General features: G+C 38.5%; 1 protein-coding gene and 1 long non-coding RNA gene across 2 annotated transcripts in view; both read left to right on the forward strand.

Annotated features, from left to right (window-relative positions):
* The window catches only part of lasp1 (LIM and SH3 protein 1), a 28,740-nt gene extending 16,232 nt beyond the window's left edge, over positions 1-12,508 (forward strand). The window contains exons 4-7 of the mRNA XM_042011542.1: positions 3,871-3,978; positions 6,101-6,170; positions 8,745-8,842; positions 9,181-12,508. Of these exons, the coding sequence (XP_041867476.1) occupies positions 3,871-3,978; positions 6,101-6,170; positions 8,745-8,842; positions 9,181-9,354 (450 nt within the window). The 3' untranslated portion in view covers positions 9,355-12,508. The remainder of the gene's footprint in view (positions 1-3,870; positions 3,979-6,100; positions 6,171-8,744; positions 8,843-9,180) is intronic.
* Positions 12,509-13,887: 1,379 nt separating this feature from the next.
* On the forward strand, positions 13,888-15,517 carry LOC121649291. Its single transcript, XR_006012092.1, has 2 exons — positions 13,888-14,490; positions 14,697-15,517. It is a non-coding gene; the product is annotated as an uncharacterized LOC121649291 (long non-coding RNA).
* Positions 15,518-17,486: the final 1,969 nt, after the last annotated feature.

The following is a 17,486-nucleotide window of genomic DNA, read 5'->3' on the forward strand; positions in this document are numbered from 1 at the left end:
CTGTTTGTGGAAAAAGTTTTTCCCCTACCTGTGTGAGTGTTTTTAATCGGACCACAGTATGATTTAACAAAGTTGTGTGTGTTGACATTTTCCAGGATACAGAATAGTCTTCATCATTATTCTTTCTTCTTGGAGCATCTGTTTTATTTAACACTGCTGCTGCTTTTTAATGTGTAAAATTGCTGGATTATAGCCTGAAAAATGCAGCGCTTTTCATCTTGTACTATGTTGATGGTTTTGCTGTTTTGCCCACTACTGTTGCACAATTTCCATTTTTGAAGTTCCACCCAACTGTACTGATTGTATGATGTTAATTAAAACAAAAAGCACCTATTTTTCTCTGGATGATTTCTCACTAAAGCCATTTTTTACACAGAATTAGCATTTAGAAGTTACCCATTCACTTCTTTTTATGTCTTTCTGTATTGAAATAGCATGCATGTTATTTAGCTTATTTGTGCACTCATCATAAATGGTGTCTTGTCATTAGCTATAGACCTGACATTACTATTGATTGGCTACTGTATAACTTTAAACATGGCAGATTCATATAAGATTACGTTTACATACAACCTCTGTGATTGTGTTTTCATTTAAATGGGGTGGAAGTCTTGTTTATAAGCCCAAAGAACACCACTACAGCTTTTCCTGATAGAGCTTATGATAAGATCCAAATATATGCCAAGATTTTAAAGGAGGGGAAAAAGGAAACCTAAATAACCAAAATATCCATCTGAATTGGGTCATGTGTTATTGCCTTTGTAAAAATGTCCTTGATGGATGGAGAGTTTTACATTCACCTTTTAGACATTTTAACAATGTAGTTATATAGATTAGGAATTTTTAAAGCACGAGTGTGTATGAAATAATGTTAGTTATGTTGACAAACCTTTCAGGCACAACCTTAAAAACTGCTGTGAGGTTTCACTTCTCCTAATCGCATTATGTCTCAGCTGCGTTGTTGGTATTCAAGGAACCTGTTTGTGAAGTCAATCACATTAGTAACCACAGGAACACTGGATTTCACAAAGTGGTTACAAATGTAGTTTCATCATACTTTTAAGCAATTATGAGCCTCTTTAATGAAAAAATAAGGAGGCACCCTGATGTAAATCTATACTTTAAGAAGCAGGAAAACATCCACAGGCAAAAGCCATGTAGTCAAGAGGAGAAAGTGCTCAGACAGGAGGCTGGGCTTATCAGCATCTATTGTTCCACTCAAATTTTATTGTCAAACACTACAGATAAGATTCGGGGGAGTGGCGTGTGGAGTGGGCATAGTGGTCATATGGGGAGGGGAATGACAGTGATCAAGGGACAGATGGTGTTTTTCTACATGGTCTGAACATCTAAAACAGCCCCCCACTAACACTCAAATCATATGTGAAGAGATAGTTGTTTTTATACTGTGTTGCCATAAGAATCATATTAACACTGATATCTGAGGTGTGATCATAAATAAAGACTGCATCTGATTGTTATACTGCAGGGAAATAATGTAATAATAATTATTTTAAAATGACAGAACAATAGCTTTCAACATTTTGTAGATATTTCTAAAAATGTGTCATACAAAGTCCACTTCAGCCCATTTTTGTGGCAAAGCCTAATCAAAATGTGCTTCTGGTTATAATAATAAACATATAATAATAATGCACAATGAAAGTTAAGATTGCTTTAAAATCATTTTCTATTTAATATTTAGAAATTCAATATGTTTCCAGAGTTGTTTATTTAAATGATTTTTTCATTTTAAGTTAAATTTCCATTTAAAAAAAAAACAAAATAAAACAAGTGATCTGGGTTTCAAAAGGGCTTTTGAGTCATCGTCAGAAAGTTAATTGTGCTTACAGAAAACAGTGATCGTCACCACCATCACTGCCGTGTTGCTACGGGAACCCTATTGCTATGGTAGCAGGGTAGAGGTTTGTCACACCTCATTACAAGACTTTGCGGGGGGAGACAGAAACAAAACACAGAAAGACGGAAATAAAGAAACTGGAGAGAGCCAATTGGGGAGGAGGAGAGGGAAAGCAATGAGCTACACATGAACTTGGGGGTGAATGAGACAGGAAGGCACCATCACAGAAAAAGAGTGAGGAGTGCAGCGTGAGAGGGGAAGAGATAAAAGTGAAATCCCCAGAGAGGGAAGGCTAGAGGAATGCAAATGGAAATGGGGAGAAAGATTATAATATGGGAAAGCTTTAACTCCATGGGATGATTGTTGCTGTTAAAGCAGTGAAATATGAATGAATGAGAAAGGAGTTTTGAGCGTAAGGATTGTGGGTGGGGAAAGAAAACAGGATGATGATTGGTGGAGAGGTAGCTGTTGCATAAACTCTGAAAGACAAAGGAAATGGGCTCTAGAAATGGAAAAACGGGGAGAGGATGATATCTTGACTGAGTGGAATTATAATAAAGGGCTAAGAGGAGTCGAAGACGTAATCTTGATGACTTGTCTTTTGTTATTTAGAGCACTCATGACCTGTTTGTAATTTTACAGAGGATGTGGATCAGCTGTTTTATATCATTGAACGTCACACCAGGGTGATAATAGATATGGGCGTATCACAGTGCATCACACATGCTCATTCACATCAGCTGTGAATCAGAGCCATGTCATCTCATCACAGGACATCAGGAGATGAGAAGAGAATTGGTCAGCACTCTGTTAAGCAATGTCAGACATTATTTAGACGTCTGGATGGGGCAAAAGCCGGGTTGAGGCTTTGTTTCCTGTTAATGGCCTGTGCAATTGGGCCCCATTCTTGGAGCTGAGCAAAGAACTGGTGTAGTCACCATGGAGGCAGGAATGAGGATTTGGTGTGAGGAGGTGAAATTAAAACATCTTTGCAGGCATCAAGTGCATCAGATGGGAAGAGATGGTATGTGTTGCTGTCTCTGTAGTTAAAAAATAACACCTGTGAACATCTTCCTGTTTCAGGTTTGTAAAGTGGTTTTGAGTGCTCATGATGAGCCGCAGAGCAGCAGTGTGGTGGAGCTCCTTTCATTTTAGTTTTTATTCTTGTTGTTTGGGCTGGACACTTCCTCATTTGCTCTTGGGGTCAGACTGTGGTGGTATGGAAACACTCAAACACTGTTCTTTACTCGTTACCTCTCTTTTTGACCTTATATGGTTTCTAGCATGTCCTGTACATAAGGCCTTTGCTTCTAACCAAACAGGAAGTTAACGTCACAAAGCGATTATGTGTAGGACCCATCTCAGTTTGCTAGCACAAATTAAAAAAGAAAAAAAGCTTGCTTTAACCACACTTGATAATCAGGAAAACATCATTTCAGCAGCAGATCCTGCTTTACTTATCTGAACTAAACTTTTGCTTTACAAAGAAAATGAGTCAGATCCAGTACAAGAAAACTGTAGTAGCATGTGTCAGGTTTCACCAAATATGGAAAAGGTTTAATGGTATTTCCAGCTCTAGAAATGAAAAAGCATTTGCAGAGTGTTGATTTCAATAGAGGTGACATTTTAGTGTTTTCATTTTGGATCATTTATGGATGTCGAGCTGTAAAAGAAGCCACAGTAAAACCATTTTCCTGCTGCTATAAAAACATTTTATTACCTCAGTTAAACCCAGGGATGATATTTTGCCAAACCCAAGAGCAAGTGCTTATACATGAGAAGGGTTACATTATTTCTTTTAAAGATTCCTCTGTGTTCTGTATTGAATTCTTTATGTTGAAAGAATCTAGGTCAAAGCATCTATAAATAATAATTTGCTCTGCACTTGTTGGATTTTGCTTGTTGACTCACATTTACACACTGAAACTGTTCCTTCGAATGTGTAATTGATTTCAAATACTGCTGTATTATTGTTGCATGTTTCAACTTTCTCTCTGTATGTCCTGCAGGTTCTCTACAGGGAGGATTTTGAGAAGAATAAAGGCAAAGGTTTCAGCGTGGTTGCAGACACGCCAGAGTTGCAGAGAATTAAGAAAACACAAGACCAAATCAGCAATGTAAGTGTCAACAGCACAGTTAGAGAAATAGTTAGCACTTAAATAAAAAGCAGACCTCTTATTTGGAGCTCTTCTCGAGTTGTTTTCTTCCTCATGGGCTTGTTTGAAGCCAATCTGCCCTGAATTGATTAGTTTTTCTACACTACCATGATCTCTTTGCCAATATTGAGAGGATTTGTGTTGTGGAGGAGAATTGGTGCATGCATTGTATGCTGGGAAGTTCTCTATAATTCCTTAAGAATAACTGATTTCACAGTCTGAAGCTAACCCTTTGTCAGCTCATGCTTATTTGTTGATAATATTGTTTTAAAGACTTAATAAGAAATAAAACTGTCAGAACAAGGGGGCTTTATTTATTGAAGACTTGATATTTCTAATACTTCCTGGTTGCTTTCACCCAAAGCCTCTGCGCTTCAGCAGATTAAGATCTTAAGTTATTTTAGTGTATTTTATCTTCTGTCATCTTTAGTCACTGTTCCTCTGTTGTAATGAAATTCTCAAGTCTTTCTCCACAGAAGATAATTTCCTTTCACCTCCATGCCGCTCTCCTTTTGCTTCATCTGTCTGTAAATACAACGCAACCATGTAGAAGTGTTTACCTTGGTCTCTTTTCTTAAATTCAGCTGTGAAGGTCTTTATTTGCTTGTGGAACACCCTCATACACAAAAAACATGTGATTATACATAACCAGCTCTACACCGGCCTCACTAATGGCATAATTAGTGTGGAGGGTGATGGATAATTACTGCTTTAATGCAATGAAAGATCTTGCATGTCTGAGATCAAGGAAATGTGTAAGGCGGAGAACGAAAACACATATACATGTATTTATTTATGGATGCACACACACAAACCGCAGCACTGTAACAAGGTCACCATTGCAGCTTGAGCTTGTGCTGTCTGAATATTTTTTTTAGTTACGTCTGATAAAACAGCTGCTTGCAATCACTGCATCATTCTCAGCCAATCATAAGGAAAGCGCTCCAGATGAACGCTAATCTTTCTTTCATTTTATTCTCTTTCCTGGACTCCGAGAAATAAACAAGTCTGTGCTTTTCTCTTCTATATTTGTATTCTACTCTGTCTTGATTCCTGGTCCATTACCTTCCATTTTCTGTTACCATCGTCTCTTTTTTGAAGCAAAGATTCACTGAGGTTGGGGTCAGCAGCAGCCAGGACACTTCCTGTAAAATCCACTCACAAACACACCATCTGTTCAACTTGCTCCCTCAAAACAAACTAAAATAATCTCCTGCACACACACTCACTTAGCATATTGCACTTGAGAATAACCACTGTGTTCTTGCAGGCACTCGCTTCACTGTCCTTGCACAAACACTCTGTGATCCCATCCAGTCTGTGAATACACTCCCCACTAACACCGCCAACACAGTGGGCTCTTTGAGCCTGTGTGGAAGTGGGGACAGAATCAGGGTTGTAAATCTTGAACAAGGCACTGTGAGTCAGCCTGTTATCTGGGTGGTAATAAGAGGGGGGGTGGGGTTATTTAGTGCAGTCATAGACCAGTCAGTCAGTTTCATTAGTGTGACCAGTTTCATGTAAAACACTGTTTAGTCACGCTGTTTGCAAAGGTTTTAGGTTGATGACATCTACCTGTTATTGTAGTTCTGGAGACCTTTTGTGCAGTTACATGTGTACAACTAAGACATTTAATAAGCTCCCAGAAAAATACTTTGTTACATCTGATATTGTAGTTTGTGTAATGTCTGTTATATGTGGTTTGTTTACTCCTGTTCTCTTGGGTTTCCTGTTGAATCTTGCTGGCTCATTCTTGCCCTGAATATTGAGCTTCAGCTCAGTTCCTCTTTTTGTTTTTTTTTTTCTTTTCCTCACCTGTGTTTTTGTAATGTGTCAACGATGGTTGCTATGCAACTCGGAGCTAACAATACTTCCGACTGTTTAGATGTCTTTTCCTCTTAGCATCAAGCTGCTTCCTAACTTCTGGCCGCACGTAACCCGCCCCACCTATCAACAGAGAATGGAGAGCGTATGGGAGACGCCTGGTGGACAGAAAATGTGCTACATCCAGTCACTGCTTCCTGAAAATAAACTTCACGAGCGCTTTCTCGATGACCTTATACTGTTTATGTTTTTGTTTCAGATTAAGTACCATGAGGAGTTTGAGAAGAGGAAGATGGGAGGAGAGGGCCCACCAAGCAGCCCAAGCCCAGGTGTTTAATCTCCTCTATACTCAACCACATTCAGAACCTATTTGAAACCTGAAGTGCATCCAGTTTCCAGAATAAGCTGTATGATTCCTGGTCACACCTTTTAAAGGATTTCAGTTGTAACTTGTTCACCATCCTCCACCTCTGCTGCATGGAATCTATTTAGCCATAAATTCCTGCATTATTAGAGAAATGACTTCATTTCACAACTGTAGTTTCCCATAGTATAATTAAACTGTTTGGTCTCTTTTATTACTCAAGCCTAACTATCTTTACCCAAGCTGAAACTCAGCAACTTTGACGTTAACAGTAGTTACAAACGTGTAAATTTCACTTATAGCTAAATAAAAAAAAGTCCCAGCCAAGCATAATGAGTCAGCTTGTAGATATTTTACATGCTCAATTTGCAAATTTGCAAATCAAGCACAGAAGACAGAAGACACAGAGGGTCTTTGTTTCAGAGGTTGTGCAACAGGGAGTCCCACAGGCGTTTTATGCATGTCTTCGCTTGCCATATTTTTTAAATTCTTTATTCTTTGGAAGTACCAGTGCAAACATACAGACAGGAATATTACATGTATTAAAATGAATTTGTTTAGTGTATCGGAAATTAAAGTGTAGATAAAGTGGAAATGAAGTTCTAAGTTCAGTGTTAGTCACACACAAATATGTACTTAATCACTCAGTCAATCATGAATGATCAGCAGTGCTCTCTGCTCTCAAATGCTGGGTGTTTGCCTGCACTAGACCCTGATTGACAGATCTCAGGTCTGCTCTAATGAAAAACAGGACAAACAAAGCACAATTAACCTTAATAAAAAGCTAATTACTTAGATGTGAAATATCAAACACACTGTAGATATGACATTTTTCTTACTTTCCAGCTGCAGACTAAGGCTGGGCTTACACCAGAAGACTTTTAAAAGATTTGCACGAGACTCTGAAAGACTACCAGCTCACATCTAAAGACCAATGTTTAGAGTCTTAAGTCTCAGCCTAGTCTCAGACTGAGATTTGACAAAGATTGTGAATCTATAGGGTCACAAATTACAAGACTGCAACTAGATTCTTTTAGCATTTTTTGTGGCATGTTGGACAGTTGATGTGGAACAGGGCTGATCTGCACACAGTAAAGCAAGCAAGGGGAGAGTTTCCCTCCAGGAGGGAATTACACATCATCATTATTAAGTGTGGCTTTGCATCTCCACCAGGTGTTACACCGACTCATCAGAATCTGGAGGGATGAATGAGTTTTTATTCTCTTATTTGTTAGATCATTATACTGTAACACATAAATGATCCACAGCAGACATTTACTTCTAATCACCACCCGCTCCTCTTTCTGGACGGTCCACCGACTACGTTTCATCACCGCTTCTTGTTCCTCTTTTTTTTTTTTCCCCCGTCCTTTTTTGCCGGTGGTCTGAATGTCGGGATTCCTGTTTCTGCTTTTGTCAGAGCTCATCTATTGGTTGTTGATCGTGTTTCGTCACTGCGACTTGCGATAATATCTAACATGTTAGAAATTGTCGCAGATCCAAGACTGGAGAAAGATTGACGTTAAACAGGGCAGATTACCAGCTCACACATAACGACCGAGATGACGGGAGCGCGCTGTGACTCCAGCAAAACTCCTAAGATTTCCTAACGACTTCCGTTTTTAGTCTGCGACCGTGAAAATCGTTTGGTGTGTGCCCAGCGTAAGCTGCCAGCATGATCAAATAGCCCCACTTGCATTGTCATGGTGAGCATGTCCTGCATGAAGTCAGTCTGGCAGTGAATGCAGTATTTAGACACGTCTGTTAACCCTTTCTGTCTCCAATCAAAGCTTGTAAAAGTGCCAGGTGACTAATAAATCTGATTTTAGCAGTAATTCTGAACTCTATCACTGCAGCTCTGCACATATTTAACCCACAGTAGTTATTTGCAAAACCTGGTTCAATCAGAAGAGGAACAGTTCTCAGTTGGAGAATCATTCTGCCCTTGATGTGCTGCTGGAGTAAACCCAGGTCTGCAGCAGTGCTGCATTTCAGCTTCAGTCTTCACAAACGTATTAAAAATGTTCTTGTTTTCATAGTTCCGTTACAGTTTTGTAGACTGTAGTAGACTAGAATAGTTCTGCTAATTCTAGCATCCTGGAAAGACACATTACCATGATGAAGGGAGAACAGTTAGCTTGCTGGTTGCTAGTCAAAAGCTAATGCATCACAATGGGCTTGTTTTTAACGTTCCAGCGTGAGAGGTGGCTCTGCTTTTGTTTGCTTTATATATACAATCTCACTGCATCATGAATTTGTTACCTTCACACCTACTGATTGAAAACAGTCAAATAGTCTCACTCCATAATTCAGTAAAACAAAGTTCTCTGCCTTTTTACATGTTTTCAGCAGACACGTTTTTACACAGATAACTGGTTTCCATGACAATTCCCTGTACTCTGACCTTACTGAAGGCACGTTAATAGCTTGCCACTTCAGTAAATTCCTACATATTTCCCAGTGGGTTCCATGTCTTAGATCTGACTTTAAGGAAAATGTTTTTGTAGCTCATTAATTTGGCCTCCTTTTCACTTATCAGGAGCTTACCAGCAGTCTGCTGCATCTCAGAACTTCCACTATGAGCCTGCTCCTGAACCAGTGCGCCAGGCGGCTGCTGCCCCACCTCCCAGCGCTGGGGTAAGTCCTCCACTGTGCTCCAACTTAATGAGTTAAGAAGCAAAACAGAATTCAAAGACTGTTTTAACTATGGGGACAAAAAAAAAAAAAAACAACTTCTATCAGGCAATAATTTCTTAATCGACTATGAGCTCAATCATGAGTTGCAATCCTCCATAATAAGATGTCAAGAACTATGTATAGTCAAAGGCGGGTTAATATTCAGTGAGTGAGCTGTTCTAATGCATTTAATCTTTAAGTTGCTTGTAGAAAAGTGATACCGGTTGTAGCTGATTTTCTAGCAAATGGTAACCTTTTCTGTAACAAACTAAAGGCCTTTTGTTATTGCCTTTGAACAGAAACGATACAGGGCCGTGTACGACTATTCTGCAGCTGACGAGGATGAGGTGTCCTTTATGGACGGAGATGTGATCGTCGACGTCCAGCAGATCGACGAAGGCTGGATGTATGGGCGCGTGGAGCGCACCGGCCAGCAGGGAATGCTTCCTGCCAACTACGTGGAGGCCATTTGAGAAAAAAGGATAGAAAAAGAGGAAGAGAATGAGGAGGAAAAAGAAAGGGAGGGAAAGAAGGAAAGGAAAAGCCCAGTGCCATCTCATCTTAACACCGCTTTCTCTTAATTTTACTCTTGTTCCTTAATCTGTTCTGTGAGACCCTAAACCCCAGCTCCCCCCCTTCTGCATCCCTGCTCCGCTCCCACTGTTCGCCAACCTCGGTTTGTCTGTCCTTGTCCGTCTGTCGATCTGCTTCTCTATCTGTGCTGATGTCTGTCTGTTTCTTCTTTGTCCGTTTGCCATTTTGGCTTCACTCGTGTGCAAGTGGAAGCTGTAAGTCTTAAAAGATAAACTCGCAGTTCATAGCAGTATGTCAGGGGTCATATCATGTCACACAGCTCCATCCTAGCTGTAGCACTTAACAAACCTGATGCAAAAACAATGATTAATAAAAGGATTAAATAAATCCCCCACAAGTCCAACACTGCAAACCGATTTCTGTGGAGAAAATCAGCTTTTGTTTTTTTTTTTTTTGTTTGTTTTTTTCCTTTGCTGTCTTTAATTTTGCAGCTTGATCTTGGCCAGACTGGAAACTTTGTGTTGAATCTCAGTCTATCAGATGTAAGCTTGAATTTTACTTTGACTTGTGAACATTCCTTTAACCTCTAACTCTGTGTCTGTTGCACCGAATCAGCCACTTATCAGTCAGAACAGAGAGGTTTTTAATATATTTATAGATAAACACACATCTCACTATTGTCTGCACATGTAGGCACCGTCGTGTTCAGCACTGCATTGTGGGTATTGTGAAACTGGAATTGTAGCCTAACTGAAGAGCTCCTCCTGTCATTGCCTTTCTCTGGCGTCTTAAATACAGGAGGGATCAGGGACAAGTTAGGGGACATTATCAGTCTATCTCTTGCAGCCACACTGATTAAACCACCTCAGTGTGTTTTGTTCTGTGTAATACACTTTTATTCCTTTTTTTTGTTTGTTTTTTGGTTTTGTTTTTTTTTTTTTGCAGCCTAAATGCCTTCAAGTCCTGAGAGAATCACAAAGGTGTGGCAATTCTTAAATAATTTAGTAAAAAGGAGATTGGAAATGTGAATAAAATGCATTTATAAAAGAGAAGGCCAAGCACAAATTTCTATTATTTTAGATTCATTCCATTGTTTTTGTTTGAGAACATTTCAGTCTTCTTTTACCATTTAATGTGAGACAAATTGTTAAATCCTTTGCTGTGGTAAATGGTGTTTATCTCATGCTGTTCTTCCAACTGTTTTCTTTGCTTTTCTTATAAAATGCTCGGTTTTCAAAAAAAAAAAAAAGAAAGGAAAAAAACTTCCACTGTACTAATTACATAAAGCAGAGGGTCCATTTTGGGAACTAAGTAAACAGTTTATGTAGAGTGATGCAGTCACAGTATTGGATCTGTGGTTGGATTAGTCGTCTGGCAGTTTTACTTCTAGTTAAAACTGCTTGTTGATGATGCCTGTTTCTGATCATTCAATCACCATTCTTTGTTTTTTTTAGTTTTGCCACCTCCAAATAAAATTGTTACAGGACAGTGTTTAAAATACACATAAAAAGAAAGTTTCGTTGTATGGTTTGGTTTCTTTTTTGTTGTTCAGTATGGTCAGTAGCAATCAGCTGCCCAATAAATCTGAAGACAGTTGGCTTGTGTGTGGAAAAATAAATGATATACTGGAAAAAAAAACATATTTCTTCCACTGCAGATAGAGTAACTGAGGATCTTAAACTTTAAAAAAAAAAAAAAAAAAAATTAAATTCTCTTTTCTCTGTGGTGTAAACGTGACCACCATCCCACTGACCATACACTCTTCCCCTTTATTTTATGTCTCATTCTTCTGTGATGCACTGTGACCATCATTGGAGTGATCATGGCGGTGCGTTCTGAGTTGGGGCAGGTTGACATGGGGAGCCAAACATGTTCAGCTTTATTGAATGAAACAATGCTCTCATTATGTAGCTAGATTACATTGTATAATTGTATATGCATCACAAAGGTAAGTTAGGGAAAAGGTTTTTACAGGTCATGGTGCTTTGGAAAGGGGCTTGCCTGCAGGTGAAAGTGGTTCATATTTTTGTAAATGTGGGGAAATGATATGTTTGTTTTTTTTTAAGTTGACTCATGGAAAAGTACACTTAAGTGGAAGTTGTCTCTTGTTGTAAAACATCAAATTTAACACTTAAAAGGCACCTAATTCTAAAGTTTAGGTTATGAAACAACATGAATTAACACTCAGCAGGACAATGCACATGATGCTTTTTGAATCAATCGCTCTCTAATAGGAGTTTTAAAAAACAGATGCCAAGTAGTGAAAAGTGATTTAAAAACTGTTTCACTGTTGGTTTGTCTAATAATGAAATGTCTCCAAGTTTATTATAATGATCGTTAAGGTTTAAATTAAACATGCTCACATTGGTACCATCTATCCAATCCAACTATCTTTGACCTCAAAGTTATTGTTGTTGTGGGTTAAGATAAAATTTAAAAAGTGGCCAAAGACGGCCAGTGTTAAGTGTGGCTCAGGATGGGTTGGTAATGCATGTGATGATGTGTGTGGGGCTGCGGGCGACGGAGGGCAGATGCTCTCAGTCCCCCTGCCTGTGAGGCAGGGCAAGTTGTTTGTCTGACCTGGATATTAGTCAGGAGTTGACCTCTTTGCGCCAAATGCCGCTCCTCTGCTCTGGCATCACTACTGAACCATAACGTATCATAACCCACCCCCTCTCTCCCTCACTTCCAGGCTAGCATCCTGTCCCACTCTTCCCCCCCATGCAGTCCCTCTCTCCTTCAGCCTTCATCGTAGGCTTCATTTTGCGCTTCTGATGAATCATTCCCTGCTTCTATGATACTGGTTATATACTGTAGACTTTGCAGAGTGAATCGTATAATCCACAACTGCAGGTTAAGCATTCAGACCAGTTTTGTGCATTCCATCTTAATTGTTTTTGTTTTTTAATATAATTTTGTTATTTTTTAAATAAAAAGTAAAGATATCATATGCATATTGTCATACACATGTATTCAAAGCTCAGAATACATACTCAGATTAAGGACCTGATAACATTTCCTGTTGCCCTGTTACAGCACTTCAAATTGTACTTATGATTCTGCAGATTCAATAAAATGTCATTGTTTTTCTCAGACTGTTGTGTGTGTTGTATTTCTAGTTAATCAGGTGAACAGTACAAGTATTAAAGTACTTTGGACTATGGATTCATCTGAAAGACAGAATATGCTTCTTAGGCTCTCTGCAAGCTCCCATAAACCAGTAGGAGCACCTTTTTTCTTTTTAAAAGCCAATTCAATTGAGGCAATATTGCTGGTATTGAGTTGCAACTTGGAAAAAGGGTTTAGTTACAGATCTATAGTATGTTTTCAGAGGTGATGCAAGATCAGATTAACAAGAAAATGTTTATTTTCCTTAGCATGGATTAATTGCCTGAAGTCAGGAATCCATGAGTGTTTCTTGCAGTTGTCTTCAGTTGTGACGGTTCGGCGATTGACCCATTTATTTATTTTAAAATATTTTATTTCTTTACCTTTAAAAACTTGTGTTGCTGTTTTTGGATCAGTCTACCCTGGAAAGTGTTATACCCGGAATTCTTTCAGCTGATGCTGTTTTGTTGTTTTCATCATATCAAATAAAAGTAGTGACCTTAAGCCGGTGGAAGCCTTTTTGGTTTGTTGATTTAAGGGGTTTTATACATAATAATTAAAGCTTTTATCATCCTCTTTTTTTTCCCTGTTATTCTGGTACAGGTTGATATTAGTTTGTATCCAAAGAAATTTGATTTGCAGCTGATTTAACCTTTAAGGGATTTTTGGTTAAGTCTAATCTTGTCTGTCTGTGTTCCTCATTACTGTTGTGTTCTGCAGATGTTCTGACCTTTCTGTTTTCTTTGAATGCATTAAACCATTGATTTGCCCATTGCCCTGACCCGCCTGATAGTTCTCCTATGGATGGACACTGCTGTAGTTCCAATGACTTATATCAAAAGACAAGTTTCTAATAGAACCACTGGGAACAAAACATTTTTTAACAGATGCAACTTTTGTATGCAAACATTAGAAAAGTTAAGTTTGGGCTTTAAAATATATTTTTGTCAATGCTGTATTTGTGATCGGTAAGTCTAGAAAGGACAGCTGTCTCATGCAAACTTCAATTTTCATCTAAGGGCATTTAGCCTGCTACTGGTAGAGGAAACTGGGCTAAACTCAACTTTCACTATACTTATTTGATGACAGTAGAAAGAGGACTATGTGCCTTTTACTTTGCTGTTTATTTCAAAGGGGCTGCATAAACCCCAAAACCGTTTGCAGGGTACAGTGTCTCTGTCCTGCTCATCTTCGCCAATTAAATGAATGTCATGAATACAGTTGGGGAAGAAAAATGTGATTTTTTTTTTTTTTTTTTTTTTTGACAAAATCGTCCAGAGATATTACTATGGTGCAGTGGTGATAAATGTAAAATAAGTTTATACGTCAATTTTAATAACCAAAATTGTGTCCATATTTGTTCTTATTGTGTCCAGTATATTTAAGTAACATATAATAGGTCAAAATAGCAGGTGCTCCTTTGTATATTATACAAGTCAACAGTAACATGAAATCCCGGCCTGAAGCCTGCAGGATGGCGCTGCTCTGACACCGTAAGGGTGACTTAAGCCTCTTAGATCGCAGTTAAAGGCCTACTGTGCTATATTTTGACTAATCTTAGAGATTTACAAGAAAATTTCTCAGTTAAACGCAAAAAATTGCCGACCATCGCTCTCCAGTTATTTTATTCCCCTTCGTTCCTGTTTTGGACCAAGTGGGCGGGGACTCGCGCTCTAGCCTTCGTACTTGTCCGAGCTACTCCGGTATTGTCCGATCTCCCGCACAGGCGGTGGGGCTGCTGTTTGTACTTCTTGTCCTTTTTGCATCTTTACCTTCCATCTGTGACAGCGCTCCCATCATGGTCGACGTACTGGTGTTGATGTTTTTCGCCATCATGGGCCTCGTCTTCCTCTCCTACATCATCTACATGCTGTGATGAAGAGCCGTGTGGCGCAGCAGGGCAGCCAGTGCACGGGGAGATGTGTGTCCTGGCTCTCCTGCATCCCCCATTTCCATTATGGATACTGGTATGGCTTTTTTCTTATAATAAACCTGACATTTTGCATTTATTCCTAAGCGAAAAAAAATGCATAATGATATTGGGGTAATCCAAATACTGACACGTAACGCTATAGCTTTGGAATAGGTGCAGTATATAACACCTGAATTGATCTGGAAAGGATTTTTATTTATTTTTTTTAGCTACAAATTATTTATGCTTAATTTGTTTCAGAGTAAAGAGCATCGTCCAGGCTACCATGCGTTCTTTCAGGTGGGATGTGAAGAGCCCAGAGGAAAACAAATGGAGAAGAGGAAGACAACCTCTTTCTCACTCATCATCTCCCTCCCTTCTTCAATCAGGCCAGGATCCTCAACCAAATTCTCACTGCAGGAGCCACAATTTAATCATCTGCAGTCAGTCTAACTGGTGTATTTTCAATGCTGCTTGTGTTTCTTTTTAGAAGAGCTGTGTTACCTCTGCAAAAGTCCAGTAAATTCAATATTATGGATGCAGGATGTTTTTTAATTCTTGTGTAATACAGGTGTAGAATTTGCCTTTTTTAACATCACTGTGAGTTTATAATTTGATGTGCAATGTAAATTTAATACAATTACCAAAATGATTCTATTGGGCCTTTTGCACTCATGACACTTGAGTTTGACATGACACTGTTGTCTCACTCCTCACCTCAGTATTGAAATTCAGGAATCCCAACATGTTCACCCCAAATACAATCAGCATTGTCACCAGATCAGAGGGTATTAACGTCTGTGTCAGTATGTGAAGCATGTCATAGCTCCAAACGTCTGCTTTGTTCCTGTTTTTGTTTCACTTATTTGTCAGCAGATGACCTACATGAAGAAAGATTGTTTAGAAATTCATCGCAGCTTTAACACCAAACATCCTTTATATTATTTATTATATTTAAATTATGTTTTGTTTACAAAGGCCCTGACAATTTGCTGAATTATATTTCACATATATTGAATAAAGATGATTTCAGTATACCTAGTTATTGTGGTCAGTTGACTATTAAAGCAAAATTGAGAGATTATTTCCTCAGATTACTATGAATATGCAAAAGTTTGGGTTTTCACCTTTTTGCTTGTCGGCAAAATCTTAATCTCTTTAGCCTCACAGATCATTTTATGTAATGCCCTTAAGGTTTTACTTATGGTTTCCTTCCAATAAGTGTTTTAACATCATGTGACAGATTTGATGCTGCTTGTGGTCCTGCAGATGGTGCTGTTTAACTGCACAAGGCTGAACATTTAAACATGTGCATTAAACTCAGTGGATAAAGTCAACATGTAAGGAGGAAAAGATGTTATAAGAGTTATAAGTGGCAAAAGAGCTGCTTAATTAGATCTGAATTGGTTTGAGTTCATAAGGTAAAAAATCTAAAAAGCATATGTTTTTTAAATCATAGCCTTATATTACTTAGCAAAATCCTAATAAAAGCGTGTACACTTGAGCCAGGTGTACAGTTGGCTCACTCAGATTTACTCAACTTCCAAATACTTTTCAGTTAAAAAGCACTAAGATGTGTTCAAACACCAAGAATGAGATTAAGAGATAAATATCAGATGAACCATTAAGTAATATAAACTCTGCCTGTCTAAATAATTGCAGCCGATCATCAAACATAGTTTATATTGTTGCTACAGATCTCTAAAGGAAGCAATGTTTACTATGGAAACAAAAATGTCAGTGAATACATGTAAACCACATTGATTCAGAACAAAATGGCTTTAGAAAGAACTGAATCTTTTTAGATTTTTTTAATTCATACTTTTAAAAAATTAATTAATGATCACCAAACTGAAAGGTTAATTCAACTAATAGACTTCAGATCCTCAATTAAACTGAATTTCTAGTATTGTCCATTATTACAACTTCACTTAAGGTCATCTTCATATGTTGAAGTTGTGCCTTGACTTCACTCTGTAAGAACAGATTTATTTATAATTTGTTATTACGTGAATAAATTAGACTCTTGTGTTCTACATATTTTTGAGGGCTCCTGAGCTTGTCTATCTTTCTCCAAGCTCACAGACCAGATGCTTAGTTATTCTAGAAACTCTGGAGATACATAAAAGGATAGATAACTCATGTGTCTGTACTATAAATATAAAGCATACATCATGTTTGTTTAGGGAGGAAACAGGGTGCTAGCCTGGCTCTTATCTGACAGAAATAGTCTTGTATCGCATAACTCCAAATGTCAGGATTTTTCTCTTATAAGGACCGAACAAAGAGATGTAACTTGCTAATGAAGGTCTTTTCCCAAACTGTATTATTTGCAAAATCAGATGTTTTTTTTCCAACTTATCAATCTCTATGCTAAACTATGCTAACCAGTCAAGATTTAACAGAGTGATTTAAAAGCAATATCAAGTTTCTGATCTAACTCTTGGCAAAAAGAAAACTATGTAAGCAAATTTCCCAAAATGTCAAACTATCAATTTATTCACCCCCTCATCCAACCACTTAGCTGAAGTTTCTCCCACATGTGTGCAGACAACCACTCTGGGAAATAATTAGAATTCCTCTGCTGATAATATAATCTGCCACTTTCACCAATACAATACAACCACTGTTCCATTTAAGAGCAACACCCCCCCCCGACACACACACACACACACACACACACACACACACACACACTCATGGAAACAGCATTTCCCCCCCCATGCCAGATCAAATGACAATGCAGCAAGCTGATTCTACAGTAGGAGGTGTTCAGTTATAAGAAAGAGATTGATGCACTGAAGATGTTGGAAACAGGACAGCGTTCGGTTCATTGTTTTCAGCTCTGTGTGTAGCACGGACTGCTAATATAAGCCTGCATTCCTGAGTCTGCCACCTTCCTCCAACCTTCACCCTTGGCTCACTCCGACTTGTGCTCACCACAGATCAGATCATGTCACAGCTATGTTGTGTGTCCATTGAATCACAGCAAGACAGAGCAGGTGCACTTTTGTTTTTCAGCTGCACAGGCCTGTTTTCCCCTGGAGCCAT

This window comes from Melanotaenia boesemani, chromosome 2 (assembly GCF_017639745.1).
Source record: "Melanotaenia boesemani isolate fMelBoe1 chromosome 2, fMelBoe1.pri, whole genome shotgun sequence".
In the NCBI taxonomy this organism is placed as follows: Eukaryota; Metazoa; Chordata; class Actinopteri; order Atheriniformes; family Melanotaeniidae; genus Melanotaenia; species Melanotaenia boesemani.